Source organism: Eleginops maclovinus, chromosome 2 (assembly GCF_036324505.1).
Source record: "Eleginops maclovinus isolate JMC-PN-2008 ecotype Puerto Natales chromosome 2, JC_Emac_rtc_rv5, whole genome shotgun sequence".
In the NCBI taxonomy this organism is placed as follows: domain Eukaryota; kingdom Metazoa; phylum Chordata; class Actinopteri; order Perciformes; family Eleginopidae; genus Eleginops; species Eleginops maclovinus.
The window spans coordinates 26639811-26654344 of NC_086350.1; the positions used below are offsets into that span (position 1 = coordinate 26639811).

The following is a 14534-nucleotide window of genomic DNA, read 5'->3' on the forward strand; positions in this document are numbered from 1 at the left end:
TCCCTGCATGTGTTCACAGAGAAACACGGGTTGTGGTGCTCTACGAGAGTTGAACTTTACATGATTATTGCCAGGAAAATAAATGGGATGTCCAAACAAGGAGGTTTATTTAGTTTATTGTATTTAAATGACACACAAAAAGGCAATATGTAATGCCAAACTGTTTCCCCTTACATACATAAATAATCTGAAATTCAATACTTACTTTTGAATTATTAATTATAAACTGGTGTACATGAAGCAGCTTTCACCTTTACTGTAAATATGCCATTGGTCATGGGAAAATAAATGTATTCAGTGCTTTTACATACTAGAAGCCCCCCTTACTCACCATCATTTGCATATTTAACAACAGTACTTGATAGTGCATTTTTTAAATTTCTTTTAAAGCTCATCCTTCATGGCAAAACTGTCAAATTAAGAAAATCATGGCTTGAAATTGTTTATACTTGAGGGCATCACAGTCTGATGGTAAATCACTGTAGAAAAGAGAGGATGCTTTGTGGTTGACACTGAATGCACCAAACTGAAGCCATCTCACTAAGCAGACAGACGAGCTAAATCACTCTTCACATCTGCAAGGACAGGAACAGCTCTGAACTCTGTGGGGAGGGAGTCGTGTCTCTGGGTGGAAGAAGAAAGTAAGGAATGTAATATTTTGAGGCATGAGCAGCAGGACGTGTGAAATGGTGGTTTAAGCATCGGTCAGCGTCTTGTTGTCCAGCATGATCTTTTCTCCTGGTTTGAACGCTGGCATCCCCAGGTACGGACAGCTGGCACACCTGAACGCATCACCCAGGTAACACTGCCACAAGTAGAAATCAAGATCATTGTCAATATTATTGTTTACATGGTTAACAGGTAATAAAAGAACAGTAAACAAGGTGAGAATTTGGTGATGTAAAATCAGATGATACTCACACTTCCACAGGCAGATTTTGGGAGGTTGGATGTCTGTTTTCCTTTACTCTCCTGCTCCAACTCCTCCGCAAGACCACATGAGCTACACAAACACACAACAGATTTGTGTGTCATGTAATGCTTAAATGCTTTTAAGAAAAACCTCGCTCTTTCTGTTATAAATCCCACTGTGTGTATTTGTCAGTCAGAATCATTTGTGTGATGGCCTCACCAGTTCTTGCAGGCTTTCTTCTTGGCCACTCCCCCACAGCTGGAGGCTTTAAGAGAAGCTGGGTCTGGCTTCTTCATGTCATCTTCATCCAGCAGAGCATCCGAGTCCACCAGATCCTGCAAGAGGAACCAGGAGACATGAGGGAGGTAGAGTTTACAGGAAGACAAGTGGGCTGAAGGAGAAATAAACTTGTGTGGCTATTAAAATAACACTTACGGACTACATCAGGACACAGAAGGATATAAAATGTATAACTCACCACATCGTCGTCGTCCATGTCGTTGGCGGACAGGGTCCACATTTTGACGGTGTTGGGATCCAGAGCGGGTTTCTCTGCTGAAACCACAGACGTTCATGCAACTATAGGACTTTACATAAAACCAGATGAAATACATTCACACATACTGATTCACAAAACTACAAAATAACAAACCTTGATATTTGTTCACAAAAACTCTGTAAATAATATATGAAAACCCTTATATGCAGATTGAATGCTCAAATGTGGAGACATATTTTGTGATGGGTCACACTTGTTTGTAATTCACTGATTCGTGATAAAAAACAAATGGTTGCACAGACATTTAAATTATGCTAGAAAAAAAACACAGCAAGCAGAAATTATATGATTGTTTATAATACTGTTTCACAAACCTGCCAATAGATTGTCCCAGCAAATGTGTGTACAAATAAATGTGTATACAAAGCTTCATGTCCAAGGTAAAATAATAAGCTACCCAACTTTCAACTCCATAACCACCAGCAAGTTATCACGCTTTGGTCAGTCACAGTGTGCTTAATTATTATCATACACTTTATAGAGGTGACCCATGAGCCAGAGGAGAGAAACATCTCAACAGGAAGAAGGATCTCCTTGGATTAAACAATTGAAAAAAGTGATTAAAGTAAAACAAAACTTAAACTTCGCCTACCTGGCTTTTTCCCAAAGGACAGTTTGAGCTGGCTGGATGATCCAACCTCAAAGTTGGGTTTAAGGGCAGACACTCTTACTTTAGACAGAGTGTTTCCTTGGTAACCAGTGGCCGTCCTGAGGGAGCTCAGGGCCTCCGGACTCAGAGCTGCTTCACTCACCTGGAGGGAGAGGAGGCAGGATGGACAGGTCAGAGAAGAAACACTGGTGGGGATGATTACAGAAGTTAGATTGCTTATTTGATCCCAGAGAGGAAATTAAATGAACTATTTGTGGTTGATAAATCTACCATCAATCTTTCTTTTGTCGTAGTTTTTAGAGGTTTGACAACAACCACATGCTCGCAGACACTAGGTTTTTCGCTCTCTGTATGTGAACCCTGTCACGCACCTGTGTCACCGACATGAAGCCCGACAGCTTGAGAGCAGACATGAGTTTTTCAGCTGTCCTCAGACTCTGAGCCTCGGCCCCTGGAACACAGGGAGAACCGAGTCACACACACTGTAGCACAATCGGAGCCAAAACAATCCGGTAAATATTGTATGTATTCTACCTGTGTTACAACTAATGCTGTGCATCACATCTAGTGTAATTTCCCATTTTACTGGCATCAAGATGCATATCACTCCATTTTTTTTTGCAAGAATTTGCCTTTAAACACCCAGTAACAGAAGTTAAAAACAACTGTTCACCTGTAACTGCTTCCCCCAGGACAAGTTTCCCTCCAGGTTTCAGCACTTTGGCCATTTCTGCCAGAGTCTCTGAGCTGTGGATGGAGGAGCTGTCAGACAGGAGGCCGGAGAGCACCCAGTCAAAGGAGGACGCCGAGTGGGAGGCTGAGAGAGGAGAGGAGCATTTCACACCCATTTACTCACTTCTGAAAGAACTGTGTTCATGCTTACAGGAATAATAAAAGGTGGGTTAAATATTGACATATTTTACTTGTGATGTTCAAATTTTAATATTAAAAAGTGAAAATACACGTAAAAGTCCTGCATTGAAAATCTTACTTAAGTAAAAGTACAAAAGTATTAGAATCAAATATACTTAAAAGCATTTATGTGTAATGGTCCATTTTAGAAAGTGAAGGAAATAAGTATTTGATCCCTTGCCGATTTTGTAAGTTTGCCCACTGACAAAGAACTGAACAGTCTATACTTTACATGGTAGGTTTATTTTTAACAGTGAGAGACAGTATATCAGAAAGAACATCCAGAAATTAAAGAAAAGAAATCAGTTAATTTGCATTTAATGGTGGGAATGAAGTATTTGATCCTCTTGCAAAACATGCCTTAGTACTTGGTGAAGCCTTGTTGCACAGAGGTCAGATGCTTCTTGTAGTTGCTCACATCTCAGGAGAGATTTTGGTCCTCTCCTCTCTGCAGATTCTCTCAAAATCCTTAAGGTTTGGAGGCTGATGCTGGGCCACTCGAAGCTTCAGCTCCCTCGACAGATGTTCTATGGGATGGAGGTCCAGAGAATGGCTAGGGCCCTCCATCACCTTAATGGGCTTCTTCTTCTGTAGCCACTCCTTAGTTGCCTTCAGTTCCAGTGTCCTGGCTGAGGGAAGGTTATTAGCCAATATTCTACGTTACATGGCCCCCTCCATCCTCCCCTCGATGCGGTGAACCGCCCTGTCCCCTTAGCAGAGAAACACCCCCAAAGCATAATGGTTCCACCTCCATGCTTGACGCTGGGGATGGTGTTCTTGGGGTCATACTCAGCATTTGTCTTCCTCCAAACAGAACATGTTGAGTTGATGCCTAAGATCTTGATTTTGGTCTCATCTGACCACATCACCTTCTCATAAGCCTTCTCTGAATCTTTCAGAGGATCACTGGCAGACTTCAGACGGCCTGTACATGTGCCTTCTTGAGCAGGGGACCTGCTGCAGGATTTTAATCCATCACAGTGCAGTGTGTTACCAATAGTTTTCTTGGTGACTGTGGTCCCAGCTGCCTTCAGATCATTAACAAGTCCCTCCTGTAGTTCTTGGCTGACCCCTCACCTTTCTCATGATCACTGATGCCCCAAGAGGCCAGATGGTGGAGCCCGAGATTGATGGTCATTTTGTGCTTCTTCCATCTTCTAATAATCAAACCAGTTGTCTCTCTCTCTTTCACCAAGCTCCTTGCTGCTGGTCTTGTCTTCTATTCCAGTCTTGCGCTGGTCTTCAATCTGGTCCCTGATGTCCTTAGACATGAGTTCCACCATGATCACAAGACCTGTCTCTGGTCTGGCCCTCGGTGGAGAGGTTGTAATCTGATTTATTGACTGTGGACCATAGACTGTATATATAGACTATGCTGTGGACAGGTGTCTTTTATCCAGGTAAAGAGTTTACATCAGGAGTACTTTCTTAAAGTGAGAGGACTTATTTAACCGGGGGCCAGAATTCTTGGGATCAAATACTTATTTCCCACCATTAAACACAAATCAATTTATATCTTTTTTTAATCTACATTTCTGGATTTTCTTTCTGATATTCTGTCTCTCACTGTGAAAATAAACCTACCATTAAAAGTACCACCTACCATTGTAAGTGCTCAAACTAACAAAACCGGCAGGGGATGAAATAATTATTTCCGTCACTGTATATTAAATGATTTGATTATGATCATTGATGTATTAATGGGGTCATACAGTTGTAAAGGTAAAGCTACTTTTCATTACTTGATATATTGTGGCTGGATGTCTAAACCTATAATTATATGTCAATGTTTATTCATGAGTTGATTTATATTTTGTGGAAGTGGAATCTACAGTACAGTATTGGCTGCCACCATTTAGTGGAGTAAACTGTGAATCAGAGGTATCTGCTGTACTACACTTTTTTTTGTATAACCTTGCCTAGTGTTATTTAAAATCATGTGTGGAGTACTCACACATCAGTAATCTCTCCATGTTCTCCACTGACACTTTGTCTACACCTACAATGGCCCCCAGCTCCTCCGCCTGCTGTTTCAGGGCTGCTGGATCTGAAGGCTGAGCCCACACCAGCATCACCCTGTCTCCTGCTTTCATGCCCAGGTCTGCCATCATCTGTCTGGAGACAAGTCAAATGTATTCAAGGTGTTAAAACAACCATGGCTTCTCAACTGTCTAGTTGTAGATCATCTAACAGTGAAGACACGTGTCTGTGTGTTACTGGAGATCATTCAGCTCCACCAACAGTATTATAGGCATTATAATAATAGGAATAGCTATCTGAATACACCCAATAGCTTTTACCACACCTCTCAAAGTTAACAAAGAGAAAGAATCATTGCCAAGAAGAAGAAAAAAATACGTATGACCTTGAGATAATTTAAAAGTTTAAAGTTTTTTAAAGTTTTACAATATTTTCAAAAGCAGTGGTTTTAAATTAAATCATTCAACGAGGGAGGAATTGGTTCTCTCTAGCCAAAGTGTTTCCTCAATGACGTTTATAAATTATTGAATTAATGGATGTTTTCTTTCCTTTTCCACCTCTTGAATTAAAACGTAGGCCAGCCGGTTAACTGTTAGCTTGCAGGTCAGCCTGTGTGTTGAGGTTGAGTCAGGTAATAGCAGGTTAGCAAACATCGAGAAACAGCATGACGCAGAAAACGCCGGTGCTCATTAAGTCCAGAAACACGTCGTTAGCACAGGAGAGTACAGGCTGCCCATGAACCAAATGTACAATATTATAATATCAATGTTCTTAAAAAATATGGTTGTTAAATAACTGAACATTACACTCGAGTATGTTACGTACCGCTTGTCTCTTGGTAGAAGTTTCAACGTGAAGTTACACAACACGCGTGCGTTTCCGGTTTGACTTTTCAAAATAATGAATCGTTATCGGATTGCCATTGAGAGTCTGCGGTAAATTGTAGTGGAAATGATTTTGAACATGAAAATTGAGTCATTCCGACACAAAATAATTGTGATTCTCCATAAATAGATATGTAACGTAGGTTTAATGCGTTTTAGACTGAAGACAGCGTTCTTGTTTGTTCACATTATTGCCAACTTGATTAGTGTTTGTATTTCACAAGAGTCGCGCAAAGATGACGCAGTTATTATACAAAAAAACAACCCTCTCAGCGCAGCGGAATATGGCGGCGCTGCTGAGAGCTCTGCGCGCTGGAAGGGCACTCCGGGGTCTGGGCAGCGGTAAGACAAGACCACTGTCATGTTTCCTCTCATGTTATGGGCTGCTTGGGGAATAATTAATGTAGCTAGTTCCATTATTGTGTTCGCTTGTTGCATGAAGTGGAAACGAGCCAGTGTTGACATTTGCCAAAGTCACTTGTCACAGGTGGTGAAGGGCAGCTATATATCGGATGTGGCGTTTTATACCAATTCATTATAATGAATAATTGTTGGTTGATATGGTGCTGTATTGTATTTGACCTCAACATTCAAACTTGCATGAGAAACTCGTTAACGTTACAACAAACTGAGGGCGTCTCTGTCAGATTATGCAAACTGTCAAGGTCTGTTTCTCCTAAGTTGGCTGAAGTTAAATATAGCTTAGATGTTCTTGTTTGAACGTTCATCAACTGTAGTGTTGCTCATTGACACCATTGCACTTTAGTAGTGTGCGTGTGTCATGGGTGAATATTCAAAACTAATTTTCCTGACTTGGATCACACGTCTTCAGGTTCAGGTTATTTTATTTGTACGCATAGGTAGATTTGGTTTGCAGATAAAAAGACATGGGATCCATTCTGACACACTCTGAAAACAAACAGAGAACAGACATATCTGTAATAGTACACCCTGCTCCATCAAATCTCGAAACATTTCAAAAGAAAAACATTAGAACACTACAAACATGGACATTCAAAATGGATAAAGAAGTAAATAAATAAGCATCTGTGTGACAGAAAACGTCCTCTTAACTAACTCGTTCACTGCAGAGGAGTTCATACCGACTCTTTTCACAGAATCGACTCCTTCAAGGTGATCTCATACTGAGTAGAATAGGTTGATATATGTAAATGTGACAACTCAACTTCAAACCTTTTGAGTTTGATTATAAAACACAGTATCTTGTTTCTGTAATACAAAGTATAGCACATGCATGTTTGACAGCTGCCTGCCCCACACAACTCCTCTGCAATGCATGGCCTGTAGTTATGTAATATGTATACGTTCACATACCGCATTTGCACCTGTTTACTTCTGTAAATGCTCCTACAAAGAATATAAACCTTCCAGAATAATTTCAAAAAGTCTTTCCAAAACCTTAATATTTTCTTGTTCAGTTTACTCAAAGTCATTAAGATTTTAAGGCATTTTGCAGCAAGAGAATAAGTGGTGGAGGAAGCACCTGAAGTAGCATCCCCACAGATTCATTCAGGGTCAACAGTCAGACCAGGGCTACCTTCACAAATGTGGTACTAAGAAATGTTGGTAATACACATGATTTATGTTTAAAAAATAAATACAACACAATCAAACAGGCAGATATTTAGCATTTGGCACTGGCATGATAAACATTTTAAAGCAATTTGAGATTTTATGAGACAGTCACTCCTTGTCTAGTATTTTAGACTAAATCCAATCAAATGCATATCATACGAAGCAAAGCACATGTGATGACTTCAGTTCTGAAGCTAATGAAAAGTTAAACGTAGCATTATGGTGATTACTTTACAATGCATTTTAGAGTAGACCATGGAAGAGTAATATGTGAGTAAGTATGTGAGTAAAGTAGAAAGGAGAGGTCCCAGTTCACCTCCTAGGCCCTGCTGTGGTGCCCTTGAGCAAGGCACCGGACACCTCCAATGCCCCCTCCCCATTGCTCCCTGGGCGCTGCACAATAGCTGCCCACTGCTCCTAGTACTAGGATGGGTTAAATGCAGAGGACCAATTTCACTGTGTGTGCTCTGCTGTGTGCATGTATGTGACTAATAAAGAGGGTTTCATCCTCCGATTCTATCTATCTAAAGTCCCAGATTGTTGGCCATAGAGTTTAGAAATAAATATCACATGTTCCCTCTGAATATCAATCACATTCTATCAGTGGTTCAAGTCCCCAAAAGATTAAGTGTCCCTGAGCAAGGCACGGCTCCCTACATTGCTCCCCAGATGTCGTACATATGGCCAGTCTTTCTCTAAACCTTTTAGAAGCTAATGAGTATATTTCTACCTGCAGTGGGGGCTGCTCCAGCAGCAGCACAGCCCCTGTGCTGCAGCCTGACACGAGGCTTCCACCGGGCAGCGCTGAGGCTTCAGGATGAATCCAAATCTGAAAAACCCCCCTCCTCCTCAACCACCTACCATGAGCACTACCAGGCTCACTCTGCTGAACAGGAGGCAGCAGGAGCCCCCCAGGAACACTCAGCAACCGAGCCAGCAGCTGAGGAGGCCTCCAGGCCGAACACCAGGTCAGTCAGAACAGAAAGCTTCCTATATGGAGGCAAAGAGTTGTTGTTTTAATTGAAGGTTATGATGTTTGTGTTGGTTTAAACAATTGGTGTATGCATTTGGATGAATTCATTCATTTTCTCAGTCCAGAGGGCAATTTATTTGAAGTCTGGGTAAAAATTCAATATAAAAATACATTTGTAGTTCAAACCTACAATCAAAGAAATCGAGGCATTTAGAGAGAACCACAGTAAACAGTACACAACACATCACTGGCCTGCACTGCAGAGTACAGAGATTTGATATGGAAAAAACCTGTGTTAGCATGAAGGCAAAGACACATAACAGCAATTAAAAATACACGCTCCATATCGCCCAGCCCTAAGCCTTCTTGTTTTATCAGCCCAGAGGGTTGAATCAGAGCAGCTCATAATTTTAGAGAGCTACAAGTTAGTGAACCGTCTTCCTGCAGAGCTCTGTCTTAGATGAAACAAAGGCAGGAATCAATCAACACATTAAATAAGTCTTGTATGATGTGTATGAATTTAGTATCCTGATATTGTTCTGTCACAGCGTCAATGCAGGATCCCCCCATCGCAAGCATTCATCTACTATTCACGACCTCCAAAAACCTCCACCTCTGTGCTTCATTTCGACTGACACATGCCCTTCTCTCTGTGTGTGCGTGTGTGCGTGTGCGTGTGTGTGTGTGTGTGTAGTTACCAGGACCAGAGCGGAGAGCAGGGAGAGGAGTATGAAACAGAGGAGCAGCTTCAGGCTCGTATCCTGACCGCTGCTCTGGAGTTCGTCCCGCTGCACGGCTGGTCGGTGGAGGCCATCGCTGCCGGTGCTGAGGTGAGTGGAGCAGCTAGACACACACACTCACATAAACCCACTCACACACTGCCCCCCTCCCTACAAACCCAGCGACTAGGTTCGATGAGTGAGTCGAACCTATTCTTATTTATAAAACTGTCCAAAGGCTAATTTTTCTTAAGCATACTCATATTTATTCTTATTATTTTAAATGTCACGGTATATAGTGTATTCATATTTTTTCAATTTATAATGGCTGTATTATACTGTCTATTTTTATACCTGATCTATAGTATATTCAATTTCCATACTGCTGTTTACAATGTTCACATCTCCTTATACTGTTGATAGTGTAATTACAGTCAGACGTATATATTTATATTATACAGCAAATAACTCTGCATTTTACTACCTGTTTTGCACTTCTTGTTAGATACAAACTGCATTTCGTTGTCCTACTACTTGTAATCTGTGCAATGAGAATAAAGTTGAGTCTAATCCAAATGTTGGCGTTGATAGATAGAGGTACTTTATTGATCCCAATTTGGGATTAGTTTGCACTGCAGCAACATAAAGACAAGGCATTGTACATTACAATAGAAGTAAAATAGCATTAAAAAATATACATTCAAAAAGACGACAATCTATAAAACACAGAGAGTTGCTGCAACAGGATGCCACCTAGCATGACTCCCTTTTGGTAGTAAATGTATGTCTCTTCTGGACCTGCTTTTTGTTTTTATACACACACGGTTAGTTTTCTGCTGTATGATGCATTATGTGTGTGTTTTGTTGGTACCAGACGCTGGGCCTGTCCTCTGCTTCCACTGGGATGTTCTATAACGGAGCTGGAGACTTGGTGCTGCACTTTGTCTCTCAGTGTAACTCCCAGCTGACGGATATCCTGGCTGAACAACACAACCAGGTCCAGTTGGGCCAGGCCGAGTACGTAAACACACACATCTACATGTTTCCATAAGCTGTAAATAAACTTATTTCAGCTTTGATACTGTGTTGCAGACCTAAGAAGACTGCTGAGTTTCTCAGAGATGCCGTGGAGACCAGACTCAGGATGTACATCCCTTACATTGAATCCTGGCCACAGGTACACTGTTAACTAGCAGAGGTCAGAGAGGTGTACTTTAAAGCGTGATGAGTGTGTTAGCGAGGTATGTTGAGAGTTTCCCTGGTACCACTTTACAATAAGACTACCCTTAAAAAAGGGTTTACGAATAGTTTGTAATTCATTTATTTACAAGTGAACACTTAAAATCCTAAATCATTAATACGCTTTTATAAGACAAGACACAAAGAGAGATGTCAAGTAACATCAAGATGGATGGGGGTAGAATGACCTCGGTGAACAACAGATACGAAGGACGCTGGCTGATGAAGAAGAGGAAGGAAGCTAGGTAGCTGATATAAGGCTTAGTCATTTTGCCAAATAGTGAGCCTGTGTTGATGTATGAAAACTATGTTAGAACTGGTTTATAAATGGTTCTTAATGATTAATAAATGTTTACAACCTAATTATAAATCCTTTATAAGGGTAGTCTCGTTGTAAAATGGTACCGCTTCCCTGTTGCGACGGTGGCGCTCCTTTAACCTGGCTAGATCACAATGGAAGCTTATTCTGCAGACATTACCTGCTGATTACAAACACTGTTCATTAACTATCTATTTTGAAAGCAGCGTGACTTTTCCGTACAATCAATCTATGAAATACTGGGTCTGAGGAAATACTTTAAATATATGTCAACATGCTGAGGTCTAATGTTAAATGAAGAACGAAGCTGTACAGTTACAGTAGTAATCACACTGTGTGCATCGTAGCGCTTATTTCTTATTGTTGTTGCAGCACCTCTTCTCAGTGCTGCAGAAAGTCTTAGGTAGCCTACGTAGTGCGTTAGTGTTGCTTTATTACTTTCTTCCCATTTAGTTTTGTGATTTTCTTTCTCTGGCTTTTGCCCACATTACCTCTAAAAGAGACTCTGTGCTTGTTGCATACATACATAGTTGTCTATATTACTCAACAGTATGAAGTTTGCTTGCATATGAAAAAAGGTAAAATTGCCTCAAACCGTAATGTCACCTGCTGATTTGCAATGGTGTAAAGTATTAAAGAACATTTACCCAAGTTCGATTTTGGGGTAAAAAACGTATGATACATAATTATCAGTTACCATATAAGCAGCAGTATATAAAGTAATCTAAACTAGCTCCCCCTATACAGTAGCAGCATCAATAATAATCCAGTCATTTGATATGATTCTAAAATGGGACTTTACACACAATAAGTACTTTTAATTTTGATACTTTAAGTATATTTTAATGCTGATACATTTGTACTTTTACTAAAGTAACATTTTAAATGCAGGAGTTTTTCTTGTAATAGAGTATTTTATCTCTTATGGACAACGTTTTAGATCTGCCGCATCAGGGTTAAAGTTTAAGAGCCGCAGAATGTGTATTTTTTTTATAATCTTGATCCATTTCCCATGGTAGAAGAGTGAAATGCTGCAGTAACCGCCTCATTAAATGAGAATCAGAGCCTGAGGAAGAAGGTCTGGATGAACACTTAAGACATTTAATAACCCCCTTGTGCTACCTGCTATGTCTGATTAAGGGTTTTAGTTTTGTCGAGCCAGCAAAGTCAACCAAACCATTAGTCTGTCAAATAGTACACCTTTCCTAGTGTTCCCTTCTGTGTGTGTCCTCAGGCGATGAGCATCCTGCTCCTCCCTCACAACATCCCCGACAGCCTGAAGCACCTCTCCACCCTGGTGGATGACATGTGGTACTACGCCGGAGACCGTTCCACAGACGTGAGTGTATCTTATCACCGTTAATCCCCTCCTTCTTCTGCTCATACCTTCCTCTCCCCCCTGCATCACCACCCCCACAATATCAGGCCTGCCACCGCCCAGGTTACTCCCCCTACTATACCTGTCTCTAATTAATCAGTTTACATCCGTCACACAGATGACATGGTACTGATTGGCTGGCAGATGTCAAATGTTTATCAATACTCTGCAATCAGACCAGACCAGAGCATAAAAGTGATGGTTTAAACTAAGTAGGTGATGAACCATAGGCTCAACACACTGACCTGCTGAAGTTTGATGGACAGACCGATGATTATCAGTTCTCTTGTTTTTATGTCTGTAAGTTGCCATGGTTTTAGCAAGATAATGCATTCCGATGCATTTTAAAAATAGTTTTTCACCTCAGCCTTATCCCTTATGATGCATGATTATGTACGGATAATGTGCAGCGAGGCGGTCGTTACTGAAAAAAGAGCATTTGACAGGGTGGTCACGGAGCAGGACAAAATGGATATTATCAATATTAATTTGAATTATTTTATTGATTTGAAAATGATCATATTGCTTCCGCTAAGAAGAAAAACCTTGTTAAGGTGCACCAACAGCTAGAAATGCGGCAAAAACAACTTAACTGAAAATGACAGCAGCACTGATCGAGGGTTACTGTGACTGTCCAAGTCTAACCAGTCCTTTGAAACTGCCAGAACCCACACCGTGTTCCTGTTAGTGTTTACTTCCGTCCGTCTTCTTCTGGTGATTTCTCTGACGTCTCTGTCTTTTAGCCTCTTTCCTTCTCTCCCTTGATCCTCCTTAACTATGGTCATTATTTTTCTTAGCAGCAGTGTGTTCACCTGTATTAATCTCTGACCGAATTGACCAGAATCGAGTATTCAACTAAGCTGTATAATAAGCATCATTATTAACCTATGTTAAACTGCTCTACAAAATATATTGTTATATTACCATCTTTTTACCCACCACACCGCCCAGTCTGCTCTGATGGTTGGCCAGACAGATATGACCCCCATGCTGTAAAGGTAGTACTGAAGCTGTGTGGGGGCGATTTTATTTTGCCAAGTTTGAAATGATCAACTGTGAGAGAGAACATCTGTGCTGAACCTGACTCGTCGGTATTGGTCAGGGAATAGAAATCCACAGCTGTCCTGTCTGCTTGTCACTAACCCGTGTTCTTCTGCAATACATCATTTTTTCCCATAATAATCATTTATATATCATCCTGCAGATGAACTGGTACACCAAACGTGCGGCGCTGACGGGCATTTACAACACCACAGAGCTGGTAATGCTGCAGGACTCCTCTCCTGACTTCCAGGACACCTGGGACTTCCTAGACAACCGCATTCAGGATGTGGTCAACATGGCAACCACCGCCAAACAGGTAGAGTGCCTGTCGAGCACTGACGGTCTTTGACCAAAAAATCTGTCACAGTCCAGCAAATTTAAATCCCTCTGGTCATAAGGTCCGGTGAAAATAATTCCCCTCAGCACAATTTGAAATGTATGAATGATTATCTGATTAGGTAAGTGATTAGGTAGGTAATACAAGTTCAGGACAATGAGTTCAGAATGAAGCAAGTGAAACAGGGACTCAGACTCTAACCTGTGTTTAAATGTCTTTTTACCCAATTTCTCAAATAATTGCTATAAGTTGAGTTGTTGTGTTTTCCTCTGTGTTCTGTAGGTGCAGGCGACTGGTGAAACAGTGGTGCAGGGGCTCATAGGAGCTGCTGTTACAGTAAGTGTTTGCCTCATGTTTATCATTTCCTAAGTAGTTATATTAGCAGTCATCTTCCCCTCGTCCATCAGTCCAAATTAAATGTTGTACTGGACTGTATGTATACAGTCCAGTATAAAATTAACCATTAGTAGATGAATCCAGCATGAAGATTTATACAGATTTTTTTTATTGAATGCATTTGAATAAGGTAGGATTATTTGCAAAGACATTTAGTTGTGTTGATAGAAATGAGACTGATTTTTGTCTTGTTTTTACAGCTGAAGAACCTCACAGGACTGAACCAGAGGCGATGATTGGAAAACATCTCTCCCTCACACTGACCCTGCCAGGCTTTCATCACAAGCTGAAGAACAACTCTCTTTTTGCTATTGTATTTGAATAACTGTAAAGTCTGAAAGGATTGAGTCATGGCTTTCATTTGTCAAAGGCTGTATACACCGGCCTATTGATGTTTAACTGTAAGACCCTGGCTTGCCTTGTTTTGCTCCCCCTGTCCAATATCACCCTCCTGCTCAGATTATTTTTTCCCTTTGGACACAATGATCTGTCATTTTTTTTTGGGATGGAGACTTCAATAAAGCAGTTCTGTCTTGTATATTTAAGGTTATGGTTTGTGTTTTATTGATCTGGATATTTTGAAAACCATCATCCATTATAAAGTTTGAGCTCTGTTAGTAGAGTTTTGAAGTTTAAAGTCACATTTACTCACTATAAGAAAGTATATTGTGAAAA

At 40.8% G+C, this 14534-nt stretch overlaps 2 protein-coding genes across 4 annotated transcripts; one reads left to right on the forward strand and one right to left on the reverse strand.

The window, feature by feature from the left end:
* Nucleotides 1-100: 100 nt before the first annotated feature.
* On the reverse strand, nt 101-5954 carry ciapin1 (cytokine induced apoptosis inhibitor 1). Of its 3 annotated transcripts, none has more exons than XM_063903633.1 (9): nt 5800-5954; nt 4949-5109; nt 2756-2899; nt 2454-2533; nt 2065-2224; nt 1392-1465; nt 1133-1248; nt 922-1003; nt 101-805 (listed from the first exon to the last, which is right to left on the reverse strand). In XM_063903633.1, the coding sequence occupies exons 2-9, from the start codon at nt 5103-5105 to the stop codon at nt 695-697; spliced, it is 924 nt and encodes a 307-aa protein (XP_063759703.1). In that variant the 5' UTR covers nt 5106-5109; nt 5800-5954; the 3' UTR covers nt 101-694. The 3 variants fall into 3 exon arrangements, with proteins under 3 accessions (XP_063759703.1, XP_063759686.1, XP_063759695.1); XM_063903616.1 differs by having other exon boundaries at nt 1392-1468; XM_063903625.1 differs by lacking the exon at nt 5800-5954 and adding an exon at nt 5523-5789 and having other exon boundaries at nt 1392-1468.
* Nucleotides 5955-6069: 115 nt separating this feature from the next.
* coq9 (coenzyme Q9 homolog (S. cerevisiae)) lies at nt 6070-14404 on the forward strand. The gene is made up of 9 exons (XM_063903604.1): nt 6070-6200; nt 8191-8422; nt 9122-9257; nt 10021-10163; nt 10239-10323; nt 11939-12043; nt 13287-13442; nt 13746-13799; nt 14060-14404. Exons 1-9 carry the CDS (start codon nt 6095-6097, stop codon nt 14093-14095), a joined length of 1053 nt encoding a protein of 350 aa, XP_063759674.1. The 5' UTR covers nt 6070-6094; the 3' UTR covers nt 14096-14404.
* Nucleotides 14405-14534: the final 130 nt, after the last annotated feature.

What these genes read in the sequence shown, in the direction of transcription:
- ciapin1 (XM_063903616.1), bottom strand. Translation starts at nt 5,105, where the DNA reads ATGATGGCAGACCTGGGCATGAAAGCAGGAGACAGGGTGATGCTGGTG. An exon ending in CCTGGGGGAAGCAGTTACAG is followed by an intron (nt 2,534 to 2,755) that starts GTGAACAGTTGT and finishes CCTGTGTTCCAG; the next exon opens with GGGCCGAGGCTCAGAGTCTG. An exon ending in GTCCTTTGGGAAAAAGCCAG is followed by an intron (nt 1,469 to 2,064) that starts GTAGGCGAAGTT and finishes CTGTGGTTTCAG; the next exon opens with CAGAGAAACCCGCTCTGGAT.
- coq9 (XM_063903604.1), top strand. Translation starts at nt 6,095, where the DNA reads ATGACGCAGTTATTATACAAAAAAACAACCCTCTCAGCGCAGCGGAAT. An exon ending in CCGGAGACCGTTCCACAGAC is followed by an intron (nt 12,044 to 13,286) that starts GTGAGTGTATCT and finishes ATCATCCTGCAG; the next exon opens with ATGAACTGGTACACCAAACG. An exon ending in TGGCAACCACCGCCAAACAG is followed by an intron (nt 13,443 to 13,745) that starts GTAGAGTGCCTG and finishes TGTGTTCTGTAG; the next exon opens with GTGCAGGCGACTGGTGAAAC.